Source organism: Malus domestica, chromosome 10 (assembly GCF_042453785.1).
Source record: "Malus domestica chromosome 10, GDT2T_hap1".
NCBI lineage: Eukaryota > Viridiplantae > Streptophyta > Magnoliopsida > Rosales > Rosaceae > Malus > Malus domestica.
Window position 1 is genome coordinate 25,091,256 of NC_091670.1, and position 23,251 is coordinate 25,114,506.

At 39.0% G+C, this 23,251-nt stretch overlaps 2 protein-coding genes across 4 annotated transcripts; both read left to right on the top strand.

Moving 5' to 3' along the window:
• Positions 1-742: 742 nt before the first annotated feature.
• On the top strand, positions 743-5,731 carry LOC103445298 (disease resistance protein RPV1-like). Of its 3 annotated transcripts, none has more exons than XM_070806986.1 (6): positions 743-1,030; positions 1,129-1,619; positions 1,815-2,919; positions 3,058-3,348; positions 3,469-4,667; positions 5,043-5,731. In XM_070806986.1, exons 2-6 carry the CDS (start codon positions 1,132-1,134, stop codon positions 5,077-5,079), a joined length of 3,120 nt encoding a protein of 1,039 aa, XP_070663087.1. In that variant the 5' UTR covers positions 743-1,030; positions 1,129-1,131; the 3' UTR covers positions 5,080-5,731. The 3 variants fall into 3 exon arrangements, with proteins under 3 accessions (XP_070663087.1, XP_070663086.1, XP_028965673.2); XM_070806985.1 differs by having other exon boundaries at positions 749-1,046; XM_029109840.2 differs by having other exon boundaries at positions 754-1,619; positions 3,469-4,568; positions 5,043-5,222.
• LOC103412132 (disease resistance protein RPV1-like) lies at positions 5,154-22,283 on the top strand. The gene is made up of 5 exons (XM_029109214.2): positions 5,154-5,243; positions 9,424-9,917; positions 18,474-19,578; positions 19,717-20,007; positions 20,130-22,283. Exons 1-5 carry the CDS (start codon positions 5,154-5,156, stop codon positions 21,315-21,317), a joined length of 3,168 nt encoding a protein of 1,055 aa, XP_028965047.2. The 3' UTR covers positions 21,318-22,283.
• Positions 22,284-23,251: the final 968 nt, after the last annotated feature.

A 23,251-nucleotide genomic window follows, 5' to 3' on the forward strand; every position in this document is an offset into this window, starting at 1 on the left:
TGGGGAGGTTGTCTTGACACTAGCAGGTCAATCACACGATACTGCATTTTCTTGAAAATTTTCTTATCTCATGGAAATCCAAGAAACAAATCAATGTCTAAAACCCATCAGCAGGAGCCGAATATCGAGTTATGGCCAACACATGCTTGGAGCTAACTTGGTTACGACATATTTTACAAGATTTAAAGGTCCCACATGTAGCTTCCACACCATTGTACTATATAGTATGATAATCAAGCAGTTTTGCACACTGCAGCTAAGCCAGTTTTCCACGAACGTACAAAGCACATTGAAATTGACTGTCATATAGTTCAAAAAAAAATTGCAAGTTGAAATGATTAGCCCTACACATGTCCTTACTCGGTTTCAGCTAGCAGATGTATTTACAAAGGATTTGTGACACTGCGCAACAAGTTGGGAATTCACGATATTCACTCTCCAACTTGAGGGGGAGTATTAACGAAATATTATTAATATATTATTCCTTTCTTAACATAGGTAAAATCCCTCAAATCAGGAAAATATTATTATGATTATATAATACCTTTTCTAACCTAGGACAATCCCACAAATTGGGGATCGCGGTTCGCATGCCATGATTGTAGATATGTATTGATTGTGGAATGTTGTATAAAATATCTTGCATGAGGAATAGTCAATTGAAGAATATTCAAAGCAATTACGTCTCCTACTTTCTTTACACTTCTTGACTTAGAGTTGCATATAGTCGTCTTGACTAAGAGTTGCCAAACCACATCCACATACATAGATTACTCTCTGCAACTGCTCAAAATCTCGTATTTCTTCCTAAAAAGCGTGGTTTCTGCAACTTCTTAGTAGGTCTCCTACTTTCTTTGAACTTCTTGACTTAGAGTTGCATATAGTCGTCTTGACTAAGAGTCGCCAAACCTCATCCACATAAATAGATTAGTCTCTGCAAACTGCTCAATCTTGTGTTTCGTCCTAAAAAGCTTGCTTTCTGCGGCTTCTTTCTAACTATCTGATATATCTTTCTCATTCGATCCTTGAGGTGCAACTTAATCCTGGTTAATATTTCATCTCTTAATCCTTTTTAGTATTTCATCTCTTATTCAAAACACGGATGTCTTTTGATGTGTGGTTCTGCAGGCAATGAATATGGCTTCTTCTTCTACCATCTTCCCTCAAGAAAAACATGATGTGTTTCTGAGTTTCAGAGGCGAAGATACCCGCAATACTTTTACAAGCCATCTTTATGCTGCTTTGCGTAGGAAGAAAATCGAAACTTTCATTGATTACAAACTAGAGAGAGGAGATAAAATTGCGCCTGCCCTTGTCGAGGCAATTGAGAAATCAAAGCTTTCCGTAATAATTTTCTCAAAAAATTATGCTTCTTCCACTTGGTGTCTCGATGAACTTGTGCATATCTTGCGATGCAAGGAAAGATATGGGCAGTTTGTTATACCCATTTTTTACGACATCGATCCATCACATATAAGAAAGCAGCAGGGGACTTATGCAGATGCATTTGCTCGACTTGAAGAACGTTTCAAGGACAGTATGGACAAGGTGCACAAGTGGAGGGATGCTTTGAGGGAAGCAGCAAAAATATCTGGGTTCGATAATTCAAACAAAGCCGGGTAATTAACTAACTCTTAAAGCTTTTATTAATTTCTACATACATACTACTTGTCGGGTAATTAACTAACTCTAAAGCTTTTATTAATTTCTGCATATAAACTACTTGTGACCATTTGATTCATGTTAATATCAGTTCAGGTATATATACGTACTAAATAACTATCGGTTGTCCCCTTCGTAATCATGTATGCCAGGTCGGAGGCTGATTTAATTCAGAAAGTTGTCGATGATATTTTGGCCAAACTGAATCGCAAAAAGTCAAGTGATTTGAAGGGATACGTTGGAATTGAAAGCCGTATCAAGGAAATTGAATTCTTATTATCCATTGATTCAATAGATGTCTGCAGTGTAGGTATTTGGGGCATGGGTGGTATTGGCAAGACCACCCTTGCTGATGCTATATTTCATCGACTCTTTTCTAAATTCGAAGCTTGTTGTTTTCTTGCAAATGTTAGGGTGGAATCAGAGGAAAAAGATGGACTAATTCACTTGAGAAATAAACTTCTCCGTAAGTTACTAGATGATAAGAATCTAGATATTGACACTCCATCTATTGGATCAACCTTTGTTCGTGAGAGGCTCAGTCGTATGAAGGTCCTTATTGTTCTTGATGATGTGAATGACTCGAGCCAAATCGAACTTCTAGCCGGGGGCAGAGATCATGCTCGGTATGGCCCCGGAAGTAGAATCATTGTAACAACCAGAGACAGAAGCCTGCTTAAGGAAATTGTTGAAGAAGATAAGATATATGGGGTTCAGGCACTAAAACCTGATGAAGCTCTTCAGCTCTTTCATTTGAATGCCTTCAAATATAACACTCGTATAACAGATTATACAGAATTGGCGGAAAAGGTGGTAGATTATGCCGGTGGCATTCCATTAGCTCTTAAAATTTTGGGTTCCTCATTCCTTTGCTGCGAGAGCAAAGAAGATTGTTTAGATGAATCAATCGCAATGAAAGAATTTCTAAGGAAAAACATTCAGAAAGACTTGAAAATAAGTTACGATGGATTAAAAAACGAAAAGAAGATATTTCTTGATATAGCGTGTTTACATAAAGTGGAGACTATGCATATTGTAAAAAGAATGTCCAATGCTTGTGGTTTTCGTGCAGCTGGAATTAGAGCTCTCAGTGATAAGTCCCTCGTATCAATTTCCGAAAGCAAGCTTATAGAAATGCATGTTCTGGTCCAAGAAATGGGCAGGGAAATTGTTCGCGAAGAATGTATTGAAGAGCCTGGAAAACGAAGTAGATTGTTCAGTGCGGATGATGTCTATCATGTACTGAAAACTAATACGGTAAGAACTATAATTATTCACTTTCTTATACAAGAAAAATCTTGAGCTTTCTATGAGATGATAACATCTGATTGAATTTGTTGTGTGTAAGTATATCAATATTTTATTCACATTTATACTTTTGCTCTTGATTGTCAGGGAACTGCAGCCGTTCAATGCATATCCTTTAACATTTCAGAGATTGGACCGTTGAATCACGCAGACTTCAGAAAGATGTTTAATCTAAGATTGCTCAATGTTGATAGCTATGGCAAGCTCAATGTTAGTGATGGCAACTCGGAGTTAAATGTTTCTCTTCCCAATTCTCTTAGGTATCTTTGCTGGGTGGGATACCGACTAAAATCTTTGCCATCAGAATTTTCTCCAGACAATCTTGTTGAGCTTCGAATGCCCTACAGCAGTGTCGAACAACTTTGGAATAAAGGCCAGGTATATATATACATATTAGTATATGTGTGTGTGCGCGTGCGTTTGTGTTGAAAACGTGGTGTGGCAAAGTAAATCAGGCTAACTTGTTAATGCTTGCCATTTCTCTTTAATTTGTTACAGAAGCTTGGAAACTTAAAAGTGATGGATCTTAGTCACTCCATGCATCTGACTGAAGTTCCAGATCTTTCTCAATGTCTGAAAATCAAGCATATAAATCTTATGAAATGTACAAGTTTGGTTGAAATTCCTTCGTATTTTGTGAAACTGGACAAGCTTACTGTTCTTAACCTGGGATACTGCTCACTTCTCAGAAATCTTCCGAAGATGCCAGGAAATATTGAATACTTAGATTTAAGTAACACCGTGATAGAGGAGTTGCCTTCATCAGTTTGGTCTAGTGCAAACATTTCTACCTTGAATATTCAAGGGTGTAAGTACCTTAAGAATCTTCCAAGCAGCAGTTGTAAGTTGAAGTTACGTAATTTGTCTTTTTGGGGCTGCTCATCTCTTGGCAAGTTTTCGGAGCTTCCCAGGAACATAACAGAGTTACAGTTGACTGAGACAGCAATAAAAGTACTGCCCTCATCAATCGAGCATCTCTCTCATCTCAAGAAAATTGAACTGGAAAGTTGCAAACGTCTTGCAAGTCTCCCAAAGAGCATTTGCAAGTTAAATTCTCTTGAGAGACTTAACCTCGCTGGTTGCTTAAAATTTCAATGCTTCCCAGAAATATTGGCGCCTATGGAGCACCTAAACTTTCTTAGCTTGTCAGAAACCGCAGTTAAAGAGCTACCCTCATCGATTGAAAATCTGATTGGGCTTCAGACATTACAGCTCTACCGGTGCAAAAAACTGAAGTGTATCCCGAATAGCATCTACAACTTAAACTCACTTCAAACTCTCACGTTTGGTGGTTGTTTAAAGCTTAAAAAGTTGCCTCAGTTCCGGGTAGGTTTGCGCTCTTTGGAAGAACTAAACCTCAGTTACTGTGGTATATTAGAAATCCCTGATCACCTTGTTTGCTTAACATCGTTACGAGAGTTAGATCTAAGTGGAACCATGATCTCGAGCATACCTGCAAGCATCAAACAATCTTCTCAGTTGTCTGTCCTTCGTTTAACCAAATGCAAGAAGCTGCTGTCTATACCGGAGCTCCCAGTTGGGCTGCAAATTCTTGAAGCACAAGGCTGCTTGGCGCTGGAGACAGCGTCCAAATCAAGGTCTGCGCTAATACAATTATGTCATGATAAAATGAGGGTAAGGCTAGCCGACATTCACCTCTCCCAGACCCTGCGTAAAGCGGGAGGCTTGTGCACTGGGTACGACCTTTTTTTATCTTTAGCAACTAAAATTTTCTAATTGCCTAGGAGGTTGTTGTGAGTTCGGATCAAGTAAAAGTAAAGGCCAGTTTGAGATTGATGTGCATTTTTATAAAACTGCTTTGACGTGCTTTAAGAATAATGAACTGTAAAATAAGCAGAATCACCTTTGTTTGGAAGGCCTAACAATTTAAGCAAATTCCTTTTTTTCAAAGGCGGTCTTTTTCTTTCCCCATGACTCGCTTGTTTAGAGTGTTTGATAACTGTATTTTTAAAATTATTGTGAGTATGAAAAAAACAGTGTAAAAACATCTGATAAATTTTAATGTAAGTGATGTATTTATGTATAATGACAAAATGGACATGGTATTGCAGGTTTTGGCAACGACAACAACGATGGTGGTGGTGGTGATTATGGCAGAAACAATGGTGGAGGTAATTGTGGTGTCATCAGTAGGGCGCAGTAGTTAGGGTGTAAAGGTAGCAATGGTGATTGTTGTGGTGGTGGTGGTGGTGGCGGCGTTGGCAGTGGCAATGGCAACAATGGTAGTGACTCGAGCAAAAACAATGGTGGAGGTAATGGTGATGTCATCAGTAGGGTTTAGGGTGTAAAGGTAGCGATGGTGGTGATTGTTGTTGTGCTGGTGGTGGCATTATTGACAGTGGCGTCATTGGCAATGGAAAAAATGGTGGTGATGATGCCGATGGGGGTGTCGGTGGTGATGGCAACTACAATGATGTGTGTAGTGTGGTGGTGCTAATAGTGGGGTGTGGTGGTTGGGGTGGATAGGTATTGGAAGATCTACTCTAGTTATTTGTCTCTTACCATAGCTGGTAGGTAGCATGGGTGTATACATGAGGGTGCTGTTTACCACCTAAAGTATGGCTGTCATTCTCCTTAATTCAAGGGATTGCTGATTTTGCTTTAGTTGTTAGGTGATTAGGCGTAAATCAAGGAAAAATTATTTTTGTGTTGTTTCTTTCTTCTTTCTACGCTCATTTATATGAGCTATCTTTGTACTTTATTCCTTCATAATAAAAAGTACACCTTCAAATTCCAATAATAGATAACAATGATGGTGGTAATGGCGGTGGTGAGGGTTGTTGTAGTTGTGGTGTTGGTTATAGCGGTGGTGACAATGCGGTGATGGCAGTTGTAACTCCACTTTTTATTAAACTATATGTTAAAAGTACCCTACAAGTTTTTTTTTTTTAAATTGTTTGAAGGTCATTGCTTTTAAAATAAGCAGGTATTTTAGTTTTATTAAATACTTTTTAATTACCTAACTTTAAATGAAACAACTTTTAATGAAAAAAACGAAAAGAAAAAAAAAAAGCAATACCAAACACTGCCATTTTTGGCTCTTATGTAAGGCACAACTGGAACTACTTAACAGGACAACAAGAAGCTGCTTTTCTCACCTGTGTGCAAGGTAGAAGTCTTTATCTTTGTAATCTGTTTGGTATTCGTAGCTTCTGGATTTCGAACATTGGCTTTTTCTACATAATTCTGTAGTTATAGTTCTACAATAGTAATGTTACTAGCAAGGGTGCCCGAGTGTTGCTCTGGGATTGAAAATTGTATAACACATGTAGAAGTTCAAAAAAAAAAAATATATATGTATATACAGCAGACAATACTATTCACATACATTTTGTCAAATTCCATACATGTCAAAATTCATTTAGGAAGCTACAACGGTAAAGAATAAAGTGATAAACACACAAAGACAGTTCACGATATGAAACCGTTGCTTCACTAAATAAGCAGTACCAACAAAATCATGCTTGTTTTGCTGCAAAAGAACAAAGTAGAAAAAGGGAAACAAATATTTATTTCCTTTTTTTATATTACGTGGAAAAAACTTGGAAGAAGCAATAGTGAAAATATCATATTTATTTCAATTTTTTAGGCAGAGTACATAAACCAACAATGAAGGCACATTGCTTAAACCTTTCCTCCTTTTGCTTAGCATGTCTTGAGTAGATTAGACTTAGGCATAAATTCAGAAATCAGTTAAGAATGAAACCGAAAAGTAAATTGCAGTTTCTTATTATCATTTCTTTTAGAAAAGACTAACAAAATTGTTTCTTAAAATAACAATATGTATATAAGCAGGATTGTGCTTAATTTTCTCTAATTAAATAAACGGTTTGCACAATTTAGAACATGATATAACAAAAGCATAACAAAAATAATTTCCAGAACTTGAAGTGCCTTTTGAAAGCTCGGTCCTACTTCGAAAATCTACAAAGGGAAAAATTGTAAACCATTAAAGCTTCTTCTCTCATTCAAAAGAAAAATGGAAACTTTATATGGAAAAAAATTGAAATTCTGCATAATCAAAAGTGGATCAAAACTCTAAATAGATTATCTTAACGCGAAGGAGTTCGTTGTTAGAATTTGAAAACAATTGAAACTTCATTTTAAACACACTTAATCAATTGATTTATATTTAAATGGAAAGAAAGTAGTGGTCAGTTTTACCCATCTTTTGTTTAGCGTTGCTCCATTTCTAATTTGTATTAAAAGCTTGAATTTTTACTTCCCTTCCATTCCCATGTGCATAACAATACGATAGCTCTTGTTTACCTACAACAAATTGAAAACCATTTGGGAAAATACCTAAGCCTTTGGTTATTAGATTCTTGGTAGCTAGGCAAAGCAAGAAATTTACACACAACAAAATATTAAAGCTTTAAAACCCACTTCCCAAATTAGGTTCTCTGACTGGCTAATTATCATATTGGATACAAATTATCATCCCAAACACTGTAATGCTTGATTTTTTTTCCTGGACATTCTAGTTATCATTATTTAACTGACGAATACAATTCATAGAACAATAATTAGTAGAGAAAACGAAAGGGAACAAAATAGCAAAATTTATAGTTAACAACATAGAGCTAAGTGAATACTACACAAAATTAGGATAGGAATGGAACCAAAATGTGACTCTTACCTAGTTTTGGTTATGCTTCTATCAAGTGCTGCCCTTAACTAACGAAATAAGGAATCTCTCCACGTAGCACATTTAGTCATCAATCCCTTACACACTAAAGATATTATGTATTACATTCTAATTTTTCTTTACTTACATTTTCATTCTATTTCTTTCGGTGTGTAAACTTATACTAATTCTCCATAATTTTCAGACAATTCTATTGTAATTAAAATAAATTTTGAGTATATACAAGCTAATAAACACACAAAATTTAGTTTTCCATATGAAAGCACATACATCAAGTCAATGTTCCTACTGTATTCATTTAATCAAACGATGCATCAAATATAAAAATTAAATTATACCTCTCATTTGTAACCTTTTGATTTCGCTTCATCTGCAGCTAAACCAAAATTTAGACAGTTGCCAATATAATTCTGTCAAATACCAGATAGCAACAACATGTAAAAGTCATATTGGGTGTCCACACCCACACTTATACTTTACAAACAAATTTGAACTTTGAATCACATGGGTTTCAACAATATTTGCAAATAAATTCGAAAGAAGATGAATAAATCAAAGAAAAATCATATCTACTGCCAATTCAGACTTACCCAAAGCTGCTATCGAGCTCTGCCAAAGACAACTCTGCGATGTTGACAAAGTCTAGAACAACCTGGAAATTTAAAGCCAAATAAGCAATCATTTACTGAAAATCTTTCACAAAAAAAGTGCTAGTTTCACAAATAAATGAAACCCATATTAAATTTCTTGATAAAAACTAAGAACTTCAAAGCTTAAGAAAAACCCATGAATCCAACCATAAAAAAGATGCAAACTTACGCAGTGGCAAACCATTCATAAACCAAAAATAATATCTTAAACAAAACACATGATTCCAACTCAAAAAAGCTCAAATTTAAATCAACCAACACAAACAAAATATCAAACATGGTTCATTGTCTCTCTTTGCATTTTAAATCACACAGTGTTGCCCAATATATTATTGTCTTAACATTTCATATACTTATGCATTAGATAAAAAATGATATCTATGTTAAAATTAAATGGACTACTTTATCATGGTTTAAGAAAGCAACCACAAATCATAGTATCTACATGTTCCTCAAATTATCTAAAACACTAAAACAAAACCCTCACTTCCCACTACATGTTTAAGAGACATGACCCATACAAACCTCTTCACCATTCACCAATACCCCTGGTGCTATAAATCCAGAAAAATAAATAAATAAATAAATAAAATGGCTACTAACCAAAGCATCCTTTGAACAAATTAAGAAATTCAAATAAAATTAAAAAAAAAAACACACACACACACACACAAGATCTGCTTGAATTGTCAAGGAAATCAAGATACTAATAAATATAAAGGTATGTTTGAACTGTTAAATAAATAAATAAATAAATAAATAAGGCAAAGCATTTCCAAACGTTGATTATGTCTGATGAGTTAATGATATAAGTATAAAAACAATATGAAAGGATCTATACAAGATACAAGTAAAAGGGACAACTACACCCTAATAACCAATCTAACCAATAACCCCAATTACGCACTCTTGACTTTCAATACGTCTCCCACTTTCTTTACACTTCTTAACTTGTGTTTCTTCCTAAAAAGCATGCTTTCTGCAACTTCTTTCTAACTATTTGATATATCTTTCTTCATTTGATCTTGATTCCTGAGGTGCAACTTAATCCTTTTTAATATTTCATATCTTAATCCCTTTTAGTATTTCATCTCTTAATCAAAACACGGATGTCTTTTGATGTTGGTTCTGCAGGTAATGAATATGGCTTCTTCTTCTGCTACCATCTTCCCTCAAGAAAAACATGATGTGTTTCTGAGTTTCAGAGGTGAAGATACCCGCAATACTTTTACAAGCCATCTTTATGCTGCTTTGCGTGGGAAGAAAATCGAAACTTACATTGATTACAAACTAGAGAGAGGAGATAAAATTGCGCCTGCCCTTGTCGAGGCAATTGAGAAATCAAAGCTTTCTGTAATCATTTTCTCAAAAAATTATGCTTCTTCCACTTGGTGTCTTGATGAACTTGTAAGTATCTTGCGATGCAAGGAAAGAGATGGGCAGTTTGTCATACCCATTTTTTACGACATCGATCCATCACATATAAGAAAGCAGCAGGGGACTTATGCAGATGCATTTGCTCAACTTGAAGAACGTTTCAAGGACAGTATGGACAAGGTGCACAAGTGGAGGGATGCTTTGAGGGAAGCAGCAAAAATATCTGGGTTCGATAATTCAAACAAAGCCGGGTAATTAACTAACTCTTAAAGCTTTTATTAATTTCTACATACATACTACTTGTCGGGTAATTAACTAACTCTTAAGGCTTTTATTAATTTCTACATACATACTACTTGTGACAACTCCGCCTATGTCTTACATGGCCGGTCCCAAGCCCGGATAAAGGAGGAGGGGGAGGGCGTCAGGTAGTCGACAGCCGGCACTCCATGATCACGTCGAATCCTTATGAAAATGAATCCAGAACAAAATCGCGCTAAAGCTAGGGCGTCACCCGTAAGTGGCGCGCTGTGTGGCCTGAGCACAGTGATAAGTGAGCAAGGGTCGCTGTATCTCCATCGGCACCCGGATGCAGTGTTAAATGAGCAAGGGGGTCATAGAAACTTCTTTTCGAACGACTCCACTCAAAGTTGTTTGGGAGCACATGCTCCTATCAACTTTACCCGGGACACACAAAAGAAGTACTTTGATCCTATTAGACGGGGGAGGGTGAAGAAGCTAGGACAGAAGGGTAGAGTTCAAGAGAGCAAAATGCGTTTAGGAACGTGGAATATAGGAACCTTAACGGGAAAATCTATGGAAGTAGTGGAAGTTATGGTGAGGAGAAGGATAAATATTATGTGCCTACAAGAAACTAAGTGGGTTGGTAGTAAGGCAAAGGATCTAGAAAACTCAGGGTTTAAACTTTGGTATTCGGGCACAAATAGAACGAGAAACGGTGTTGGCATCATCGTGGACAAGACCTTGGTACAAGATGTTGTAGATGTCAAGAGGGTAGGAGATAGAATCATGGCAATCAAGATTGTAATAGGACAAGAACTTATCAATGTGATTAGTGCGTACGCACCTCAAGTAGGGTTGGATACGAGTTCGAAGGAGAAATTTTGGGAAGATCTTGGAGACTTGGTGCAAGGAATTGCTCAGACGGAGAAGTTATTTATAGGAGGAGATTTAAATGGACACGTGGGCAGGGAGACAAGCAACTATGGAGGTTTTCATGGTGGCCATGGTTTTGGGGAGAGAAACGAGGATGGGGAAGCTATCTTGGATTTTGCAATGGCATATGATCTCTTCTTAGCCAACACCTTCTTTAAGAAGAGAGAAGAACATGTGATCACCTACAAGAGTGGGTCGTCAAAAACACAAATAGATTTTCTTCTAATGAGGAAAGGGGATCGTATAACTTGTAAGGATTGCAAAGTTATACCAGGAGAGAGCGTGGCTAATCAACATCGCTTGTTGGTGATGGATGTACATATCAAAAGAGTAAGACAAAAGAACAAGACTTGGAAGTGCCCAAGGACTAGATGGTGGAATCTAAAAGAAGAAAAACAAGCAATTTTCAAAGAGAAGGTAATCACCCAATGTGTATGGGATAGAGAGGGGGAAGCTAGCCAAATGTGGGATTCCATGGCTAGTTGTATCCGAAAAGTAGCAAAAGAGGTATTAGGAGAGTCCAAGGGCTTTGCCCCACACCAAAAGGAATCTTGGTGGTGGAATGAGGAGGTACAAACAAAGGTGAAGGCTAAGAAGGAATGTTGTAAAGCCTTATACAAGGAGATGACTGATGAAAATGGTGAAAGGTATAGAAAAGCGAAGCAAGAGGCGAAGAAAGCTGTCAGAGAAGCTAAGTTAGCGGCTTACGACGATATGTATAAACGACTAGATACCAAAGAAGGAGAGTTGGATATCTATAAACTATCTAGAGCAAGGGAAAAGAAGACAAGGGACCTAAACCAAGTGAGGTGCATCAAGGATGAGGATGGAAAGGTTCTTGCTACAGAGAACGCGGTTAAAGACAGATGGAGAGGTTATTTTCATAATCTTTTCAATGAAGGACATGAAATGAGTGCTTCTTTAGGGGAGTTGAGTAACTCAGAAGAGTGTAGAAACTACTCTTTTTATCGTCGAATCCGGAAGGAAGAAGTGGTTGTAGCTTTGAAGAAGATGAAGCATAAAAAAGCAATAGGCCCAGACGATATACCAATCGAAGTGTGGAAACTTTTGGGAGAGACAGGTATAACATGGCTCACTGACCTTTTCAATAGGATTTTGAAAACGAAGAAGATGCCAAATGAGTGGCGAATGAGCACTTTGGTGCCTATCTACAAGAATAAGGGCGACGTACAAAATTGCATGAACTATAGGGGTATTAAGCTAATGAGTCATACAATGAAGCTCTGGGAGAGAGTCATTGAGCATAGATTGAGGCAAGAGACACGGGTTTCGGACAACCAATTCGGGTTCATGCCAGGGCGCTCAACCATGGAGGCAATCTATCTCTTACGAAGATTGATGGAAAGATATAGAGATGGGAAAAAGGATTTACACATGGTCTTTATAGATTTGGAAAAAGCGTATGATAGGGTCCCAAGAGACATTCTTTGGAGGATTTTAGAGAAGAAAGGAGTACGAGTAGCATATATCCAAGCTATAAAGGATATGTATGAAGGAGCAAAGACTGCCGTAAGAACTCATGAAGGACAAACCGAAAGCTTTCCTATAACTGTAGGATTACATCAAGGCTCATCCTTAAGTCCTTACCTTTTTGCGTTGGTAATGGATGAGTTAACACGACATATTCAAGATGATATTCCTTGTTGTATGCTTTTCGCAGACGATATAGTGTTGATAGATGAAACTCAGGAAGGGGTAAATGCAAAGCTTAACCTTTGGAGAGAAGTGTTGGAATCTAAAGGTCTTCGCCTAAGCCGATCAAAGACAGAATATATGAAGTGCAAGTTCAGTGCAAATGGAGGCCAAAACGAGTTAGGGGTGAGGATCGGAGATCAAGAAATACCAAAGAGCGACCGTTTTCGTTACCTAGGATCTATCTTGCAAAAGAACGGAGAATTAGATGGAGATCTCAACCATAGAATACAAGCTGGATGGATGAAGTGGAAGAGTGCATCCGGCGTATTGTGTGACCGCCGTATGCCACTGAAGCTCAAGGGAAAATTTTATAGGACGGCAATAAGGCCGGCGATGCTGTATGGCACAGAATGTTGGGCGGTGAAACATCAACACGTACACAAAATGGGTGTAGCGGAGATGAGGATGCTTCGTTGGATGTGTGGGCACACGAGAAAGGATAAGATTAGGAATGAGGATATCCGGGGTAAAGTAGGAGTAGCCGAAATTGAAGGAAAGATGAGAGAAAATCGGTTACGGTGGTTTGGACATGTGCAAAGAAGGCCTACTGACGTTCCGATTAGAAGATGCGACTATGGGACAGAGGTTCAGGGCCGAAGGGGTAGAGGAAGACCTAGGAAAACTTTGGAAGAGACTCTAAGAAAAGACTTAGAGTACTTGGATCTAACGAAGGACATGACACAGGATCGAGCACAATGGCGTTCTAAGATTCATATAGCCGATCCCACTCAGTGACTTGGATTTTCCAAGTCTCCAACCGAGAAGTTTTCCTCACTCGGGAAATTAAGGGAACACTACCCCAACCTACATGCTCCACTCAGAAAGCTTCAACATACAAGCTTTAACAAAAGAAAATTCAAAGAACTTAGCGAAGAAGGCTTTGGTGTATTTAACACAATACATTGAAATGAAGGAAAGCTTATTTATTGATATCCTCGATAAGCTACAAATATGTACATATACATGAGTCAAAATAAGCACACAAGAGGGAGCCTTCACAAAGGTTGCTTAGGAGAAGTCTCAGCAGTCGGTAGAGCCCCAGAAAGAGAAGGCACCGGAGGGGGATCATTTGGAGCCTCAGTACTGGACAGAACCCTAGAAGGAGGAGGCATCAGAGGTTGATCATTTGGAGCTTCATTACGCGGTACAGCCCCAGAAGACGAAGGCAATAAATGTCTTTGGAACAAACCCACAAATCTCTGATGATCAAGTAAAACCTGACCATCAGTTTCCTTCATCTGGTCAAGCTTCCTCTTCATGTTTGTAGCATAGTCATGTGCGAGCCGGTGCAACTGTTTATTCTCATGCTTGAGCCCTCTAATCTCCTGTTTGAGACTCATCACTTCAGCTGCCAATGATTCAACTTGGCGGGTTCGAGCAAATAGGCGTTGGGCCATATTAGACACAGAACCTGCACACTGAACACTGAGAGCCAGCGAATCCTTAACAGCTAACTCATCAGACCGTTTGGAAAGTAGTCTGTTATCTTTGGGAGTGAGAAGGTTCCTGGCCACCACCGCAGCGGTCATATCATTCTTCATCACGGAATCCCCAACGGTAAGAGGACCAGTAGGGGAGACGAAGGATGGGCGCCATATGTTGTCTGGAGAAGGCGGGGCTGCCTCTTCAACAAGGTTCAAGTCAAAACGACGGTCGGAGGGGCCAGACATTTTCAAAGGTGTTGAAGAGAGAAGAGGTCGGACAAATCAAGATCTTAGAAGTGCAAGAATGAAGCTTCTACTGGTGGAGATTCAAGTGTGCTTTGGAACTTAATGCCAGCCCCTATAAAAATCTGCAATCGACGAAGCTTCAGAAATCGAAGAGGCGCCTGCTCAGAAATCGAAGAGGCGTTTGCTTTCTCAAAAGCTGGGCTGCTTAGAGATCACGAGGGTTGATCTCAGAAATCGAAGAGGCGTTTGCTTTCTCAAAAGTTGGGCTGCTCAAAGACCACGAAGGCCGATCTCAAAAATCGAAGATGCGCTCGCTTTCTCAAAAGCTGGGCTCCCCAGAGACCACGAGGGCCGATCTCAGAAATCGAAGAGGCACCTACTTTTCCAGCCTTTTCCAGCCTTGTCAGCACCTGTCACATGCACACTCAGTTTTGCGGAAATTATGGGCATTCTGTCAAAGACTTCTGGGGAAGTAGAAAACACATGAATCTTACTGTTCAATCACCCACTTCCCACACGCAACAATAGCTCATGGGTACCACAGATAACTTTGCCAAAGTTCTCTGCCAAAGTTGAGCACGTGAAGCTTGCAGCTCCTACTACATCGCTCTAACCAAGAAGGGTAAAAGAATAGCAAAGAAACAGCACTAACAAAGTTTAGACCCATAAATTTTGAAGGTCTAGCTACCATATTATTACCCACAAGGGTAAAGGAACAGTACCACTGCTGGATAATTGGAAAGTCCCTGTGTGTCAACCTCTGTGCTTCGTGGCAAGGTAGACTAGCAAACATGCCCAACCTTTACTCACATTCGAGAAAACACTCCCAATAAGATTGCTTGCTCCAAAATCGAAGAGGCACCGTCCTCCGAATCTCGAGAGCCAGACTCCCAACATGACTACTTTCTTAAAAATCGAAGAGAGGGTAAAGGAACAGTACCATTGCTGGATAATTGGAAAGTCCCTGTGTGTCAACCTCTGTGCTTCGTGGCAAGGTAGACTAGCAAACATGCCCAACCTTTACTCACATTCGAGAAAACACTCCCAACAAGATTGCTTGCCCCAAAATTGAAGAGGCACCGCCCTCCGAATCTCGAGAGCCAGACTCCCAACATGATTACTTTCTCAAAAATCGAAGAGACACTGCTTCCCGAATCTCGAGAGCCAGACCCCCAGCATGATTGCTTTCTCAAAAATCGATGAGGCATCGTTCTCCGAATCAATCGAAGAGGCGCTCGCTTTCTCAAAAGCTGGGCTGCTCAGAGACCACGAGGGCCGATCTCAGAAATCGAAGAGGCACCTACTTTTCTAGCCTTGTCAGCACCTGTCACACGCACACTCAGCTTTGCAGAAATTATGGGCATTCTGTCGAAGACTTCTGGTGAAGTAGAAAGCACATGAATCTTACTGTTCAATCACCCACTTCCCACACGCAACAATAGCTCATGGGTACCACAAATAACTTTGCCAAAGTTCTCTGCCAAAGTTGAGCACGTGAAGCTTGCAGCTCCCACTACATCGCTCTGACCAAGAAAGGTAAAAGAATAGCAAAGAAACAGCACTAACAAAAGTTTAGACACATAAATTTTGAAGGTCTAGCTACCATATTATTACCCACAACTGTAAAGGAACAGTACCACTGCTGGATAATTGGAAAGTCCCTGTGTGTCAACCTCTGTGCTTCGTGGCAAGGTAGACTAGCAAACATGCCCAACCTTTACTCACATTCGAGAAAACACTCCCAATAAGATTGCTTGCTCCAAAATCGAAGAGGCACCGTCCTCCGAATCTCGAGAGCCAGACTCCCAACATGATTACTTTCTCAAAATCGAAGAGAGGGTAAAGGAACAGTACCATTGCTGGATAATTGGAAAGTCCCTGTGTGTCAACCTTTGTGCTTCGTGGCAAGGTAGACTAGCAAACATGCCCAACCTTTACTCACATTCGAGACAACACTCCCAACAAGATTGCTTGCTCCAAAATCGAAGAGGCACCGCCCTCCGAATCTCGAGAGCCAGACTCCCAACATGATTACTTCCTCAAAAATCGAAGAGACACTGCTCTCCGAATCTCGAGAGTCATACCCCCAGCATGATTGCTTTCTCAAAAATCGAAGAGGCATCGTTCTCCGAATCTCGAGAGCCAGATACCACAGACCACTTTTTCAAAGTGCTCTGACAGAGTTAAAACATGTGAAACTGGCAGCTCCCACTACCGTGCTATGACCAAGCAGGGTAAAGGAATAGCATTACTACTTGTTGTTAGGGAGACTCCTATATATGTCGACCTCCATCCCCAACGGACAGGCAGACCTGCAAAAATGCTCAACCCTTCATCATATATGAGAGGGCACTCCCAACGAAGCCTTTCGAAATATTCAGCTTTCTTTCCCCCCGATAATACCTCTGCAAACAAGCTATACTAGAGCAAGAATATCTCATATCATCAGGGTTAAAAGCAAGAGTATCCCATATCATGCTTTTTCCCTGTCTTTTCTTTTGGCCTTGTTTTTACCTGCAAGACAAGGAGAAAGAGAGCAATCAGTCAGCACTTGGAATCAAGCTTCCAGCCAGGAACTGACTGCCTGGAACCCCTTACCTGATTACTTACCTGGCATTGCTCTCGAGTACTCATCTTCAACATCTTATGCTTCTAGGGAAGATTCCGCATCTGCTTGAGGAACAGATAGGGCAAGTGCGAAGGATACAAGGAAGCATGTGGAGACAAGCGTAACAGCACACGTGCCGATACATTCATTACTCTGTCAAAAGCAAAAGTATCCCATATCAGCAGGGTGGAACGTACTCTAGATTTGATGGACTTGTTTTGACCCTCAAATTCTTCAGTCGGCCTTATACTCTGGAGGAAACCAGAAAACCCTCCAGCTCAGTTCAAGAATAAGCCTGTGGAAAGTTACTTCTTCAAAAGCAAAAGTATCTCATATCATCTCTTCTCATTTTTCTTCTCTTTATCCTTCATGCTGCTGCAAGATGGGGAGAAGGTGAACAATCAGTCGGAGCTCTGATTGCTTACCTTGTCTGTCACCTCTTTCAGCAGACCCCCTAGCTCGGCGACTTGGGGGACTCCTACTACATGGTTTGTATCGCGCTTGACCAAGCCTGAAACTACAAGTAAGCTTCAAGTGAAATTGATACATTACCTTGTGCATCTCCACCAGTTAAAGATACCACCCCTGGATGGAGGAAGAGTACTTCCAGAGAAGATGCCACATCTACCTATGAGACAGATAAGGCAAGTCAAGACGACACCACACTCCGATACTTAGAAGTTTCGTGATTACGAGATCATTCTCCCACAATATTTCCTAATGTCATTTGTACTAAATCATTCACTTGTACTCACTAAATGAGAGCTTGAACCTATGTACTTGTGTAAACCCTTCACAATTAATGAGAACTCTTCTATTCCGTGGACGTAGCCAATCTGGGTGAACCACGTACATCTTGTGTTTGCTTTCCTATCTCTATCCATTTATATACTTATCCACACTAATGACCGGAGCAATCTAGCGAAGATCACAAAAAGCGATCGTTTTCGCTACCTAGGATCTATCTTGCAAGAGAACGGAGAATTAGATGGAGATCTCAACCATAGAATACGAGCTGGATGGAAAGAGTGCATCCGGCGTGTTGTGTGACCGTCGTAGGCCACTGAAGCTCAAGGGAAAATTTTATAGGACGGCAATAAGGCTAGCGATGTTGTATGGCACAGAATGTTGGGTGGTGAAGCATCAACACGTACACAAAATGGGTGTAGCGGAGATGAGGATGCTTCGTGGGATGTGTGGGCACACGAGAAAGGATAAGATTGGGAATGAGGATATCCGAGGTAAAGTAGGAGTAGCCGAAATTGTAGGAAATATGAGAGAAAATCGGCTCCGGTGATTTTGAACATGTGCAAAGAAGGCCGACTGACGCTCCGGTTCGAAGATGTGACTACGGGACAGAGGTTCAGGGCCGAAGGGGTAGAGGAAGACCTAGGACAACTTTGGAAGAGACTCTAAGAAAATACTTAGAGTACTTGGATCTAACGGAGGACATGACACAAAACCGAGCGCAATGGCGTTCTAGGATTCATATAGCCGACCCCACTTAGTGGGAAAAGGCTTTGTTGTTGTTGTTGTTGTATACTACTTGTGACCATTTGATTCATTTTAATATCAGTTCAGGTATATATACGTACTAAATAACTTTCGGTTGTCCCCTTCGTAATGATATATGCCAGGTCGGAGGCTGATTTAGTTCAGAAAGTTGTCGATGATATTTTGGCCAAACTAAATCGCAAAAAGTCAAGTGATTTGAAGGGATACGTTGGAATTGAAAGCCGTATCAAGGAAATTGAATCATTATTATCCATTGATTCACTAGATGTCTGCAGTGTAGGTATTTGGGGCATGGGTGGTATTGGCAAGACCACCCTTGCTGATGCTATATTTCATCGACTCTTTTCTAAATTCGAAGCTTGTTGTTTCCTTGCAAATGTTAGGGTGGAATCAGAGGAAAAAGATGGACTAATTCACTTGCGAAATAAACTTCTCCGTAAGTTACTAGATGATAAGAATCTAGATATTGACACTCCATCTATTGGATCAACCTTTGTTCGTGAGAGGCTCAGTCGTATGAAGGTCCTTATTGTTCTTGATGATGTGAATGACTCAAGCCAAATCGAACTTCTAGCCGGGGGCAGAGATCATGCTCGGTATGGCCCCGGAAGTAGAATCATTGTAACAACCAGAGACAGGAGCCTGCTTAAGGAAATTGTTGAAGAAGATAAGATATACGGGGTTCAGGCATTAAAACATGATGAAGCTGTTCATCTCTTTCATTTGAATGCCTTCAAATATAACACTCGTATAACAGATTATACAGAATTGGCGGAAAAGGTGGTAGATTATGCCGGTGGCATTCCAGTAGCTCTTAAAATTTTGGGTTCCTCATTCCTTTGCTGCGAGAGCAAAGAAGATTGTTTAGATGAATCAATCACAATGAAAGAATTTCTAAGGAAGAACATTCAAAAAGTGTTGAAAATAAGTTACGATGGATTAAAAAACGAGAAGGAGATATTTCTTGATATAGCGTGTTTACATAAAGTGGAAACTATGCATATTGTAAAAAGAATGTCCAATGCTTGTGGTTTTCGTGCAGCGGGAATTAGAGCTCTCAGTGATAAGTCCCTCGTATCAATTTCCGAAAGCAAGTTTATAGAAATGCATGTTCTGGTCCAAGAAATGGGCAGGGAAATTGTTCGCGAAGAATGTATTGAAGAGCCTGGAAAACGAAGTAGATTGTTCAGTGCGGATGATGTCTATCATGTACTGAAAACTAATACGGTAAGAACTATAATTATTCACTTTCTTATACAAGAAAAATCTTGAGCTTTCTATGAGATGATAACATCTGATTGAATTTGTTGTGTGTAAGTATATCAATATTTTATTCACATTTATACTTTTGCTCTTGATTGTCAGGGAACTGCAGCCGTTCAATGCATATCCTTTAACATTTCTGAGATTGGACAGTTGGATCACGCAGACTTCAGAAAGATGTTTAATCTAAGATTGCTCAATGTTGATAGCTATGGCAAGCTCAATGTTAGTGATGGCAACTCGGAGTTAAACGTTTCCTTTCCCAATTCTCTTAGGTATCTTTGCTGGGTGGGATACCAACTAAAATCTTTGCCATCAGAATTTTCTCCAGACAATCTTGTTGAGCTTCGAATGCCCTACAGCAGTGTCGAACAACTTTGGAATAAAGGCCAGGTATATGTATACATATTAGTATATGTGTGTGTGCGCGCGTGCGTTTGTGTTGAAAATGTGGTGTGGCAAAGTAAATCAGGCTAACTTGTTAATGCTTGCCATTTCTCTTTAATTTGTTACAGAAGCTTGGAAACTTAAAAGTGATGGATCTTAGTCACTCCATGCATCTGACTGAAGTCCCAGATCTTTCTCAATGTCCGAAAATCAAGCATATCAACCTTATGAAATGTACAAGTTTGGTTGAAATTCCTTCGTATTTTGTGAAACTGGACAAGCTTACTGTTCTTAACCTGGGATACTGCTCACGTCTCAGAAATCTTCCGGAGATGCCAGGAAATATTGAATACTTAGATTTAAGTAACACCGTGATAGAGGAGTTGCCTTCATCAGTTTGGTCTAGTGCAAACATTTCTACCTTGGATATTCAAGGGTGTAAGTACCTTAAGAATCTTCCAAGCAGCAGTTGTAAGTTGAAGTTACGTAATTTGTCTTTTTGGGGCTGCTCATCTCTTGGCAAGTTTTCGGAGCTTCCCTGGAACATAACAGAGTTACAGTTGACTGAGACAGCAATAAAAGTACTGCCCTCATCAATCGAGCATCTCTCTCATCTCAAGAAAATTGAACTGGAAAATTGCAAACGTTTTGTGAGTCTCCCAACCAGCATTTGCAAGTTAAATTCTCTTGAGAGACTTAACCTCGCTGGTTGCTTAAAATTTCAATGCTTCCCAGAAATATTGGCGCCTATGGAGCACCTAAACTTTCTTAGCTTGTCAGAAACTGCAGTTAAAGAGCTACCCTCATCGATTGAAAATCTGATTGGGCTTCAGACATTACAGCTCTACCGGTGCAAAAAACTGAAGTGTATCCCGAATACCATCTACAACTTAAACTCACTTCAAACTCTCACGTTTGGTGGTTGTTTAAAGCTTAAAAAGTTGCCTCAGTTCCGGGTAGGTTTGCGCTCTTTGGAAGAACTAAACCTCAGTTACTGTGGTATATTAGAAATCCCTGATCACCTTGTTTGCTTAACATCGTTACGAGAGTTAGATCTAAGTGGAACCATGATCCCGAGCATACCTGCAAGCATCAAACAATCTTCTCAGTTGTCTGTCCTTTGTTTAACCAAATGCAAGAAGCTGCTGTCTATACCGGAGCTCCCAGTTGGGCTGCAAATTCTTGAAGCACAAGGCTGCTTGGCGCTGGAGACAGCTTCCAAATCAAGGTCTGCGCTAACTGATGAGTCACTATTTTACTATATATTTTACCCTATTCTTAGTATTAATTTATTGGTTATTTTGTGTGCATTTTGATAATTTGTTATGTATTTTCAATATCGGACATTCGATTTCCTCTTGAGCATAAAGTGATCAAACGGATGAATTTTGGAGTGATTCTAATTGGAGGAGGTTCGTGAGTCTTTCAAGATGATTATGTCAAAATTCCAGAATTTTCTACCAAGTCGTTTGACCGTGGTGATGAAATAAAGTCTCAATGCGCAGCTTTCCGAGATTGACGTTTCTGGACGTTTTAGGTATTTTGGAGGTCAAGATGGCATATTTTGAGGAAGATTTATTCTGAGGATTTGTAGGGGACATCTTCAAATTTCAAAAGAAACCTTTTGGGACCAAATTGGAGTTGAGTTTGTCAGTCAAAATGATGATTTTCTGAGAAGTCTGAATTTCAGTTCAAATAGGAAACGCTTTTATTTTCTGTTTTATTATTTTATTATGTTTCCTAGTTTTATTCTAAGACCTTTTAGGGTTTTATTTTGAAATAGTATAAATAAGGTTATATAGCCATTAAGGAGAGGATTGGAGGAGAACGTATGCACTATTTTGGATTCAAGTTTATTTTCAAGGTATTTTCTTTCTATGTTTTTAATAATATTTTGTTTTATGATTGTTCGTAGCTAGTTTCTTTTGCTAGGGCGAGGCCACGAGTCTTAGCAAGAATATGTAGTTTCTTTTCAATTTACTTATGATATTATGCATGCATGTTTTGAATTATTAATCATCAAGATTAAAATTATCTAATTGTCTTAGTGATTCATGACCATTAGTAGGGTGAGGCCATGAGCCTTAGCAAGAATATGTAGTTTCTTTTCAATTTACTTATGATATTATGCATGCAAGTTTTGAATTGTTAATCATCACGATTAAAACTATCTAATTGTCTTAGTGATTCATGACCATTAGGATTTTTAGACAAGTAATTTGATGCAATTTCTGTTGGAACATCACCCTGAAATTAAGGAGGGCTTCTTATGATTAGTAATTGTAAGTTCACTTAAGGTGAACATCACGCTTTTAAGGGTTGCATGGTTGTTCAAAGGGTTTTCACAAAACTTAATGAGTCTTGCATGTTTATACTTGATCTAAACATCACAGACAAGTTCCATGTTAGATATACGTTTTCACTTAAACATCACGAGGAAAATATATATAAGGAAAACCTAACCTTCAAAGCATGTATGTAGAAATTCATAAGTAATTGGTAAAATTGCATGAGATTGTTAATGGTAATGGTAGAACCCTAGTGTTTAAATTGTTTTCCAAAACCTTTTTCATTTGCTTTCTTTAACGTTGCCAATTATTGAATTATTTTTATTTAAATTCGTTTTTATTATTTTAAATTCCAAAATCAACATTTTCAAGACCTTGTTCTAAATAATTAGCTAAGGATTAGTTTAAATACAAATTATTCATCCAATTCCTGCGGAAAACGACCTTGCTTGAGCTACTATACTACTACAACCTTGTACTCTTAAAAATATTTTAAAGTGTTTTTGTCCCTACTTTTGCAGGCGGTAAAAATCATATCATTAACACAATTATGTCAGGACGGATATGAATTTTCGCTACGCCATCTTTATCAACTTGATTTTTCTAATTGCCTAAGAGGTTGCGATGACACGCCCCAACCCAAAATCTTAATGACACCTGGATGGCACGTGTGGGTAGACACTCAAGAGTGATGAAAGCCCTAAGTGTACAAACAAACATGAATGACAGGAAACAATTAAGAATATAAAAGAATACGTAAACTAAAAATCGTATAACCAACAGAAAAATACGAAACAAGAAATACTAAGTAACACAATAATGATGTAAAATCCATAGAAGGAAAAAAAAAATATACGATTATAAATTCGAAGTCAAAGATATAATATGTCCAGAGTATACCAATAAACAGGATGCTAAAGAAAGATGAACATCAAGTTACAATGGTCAATAAGAGTCATACA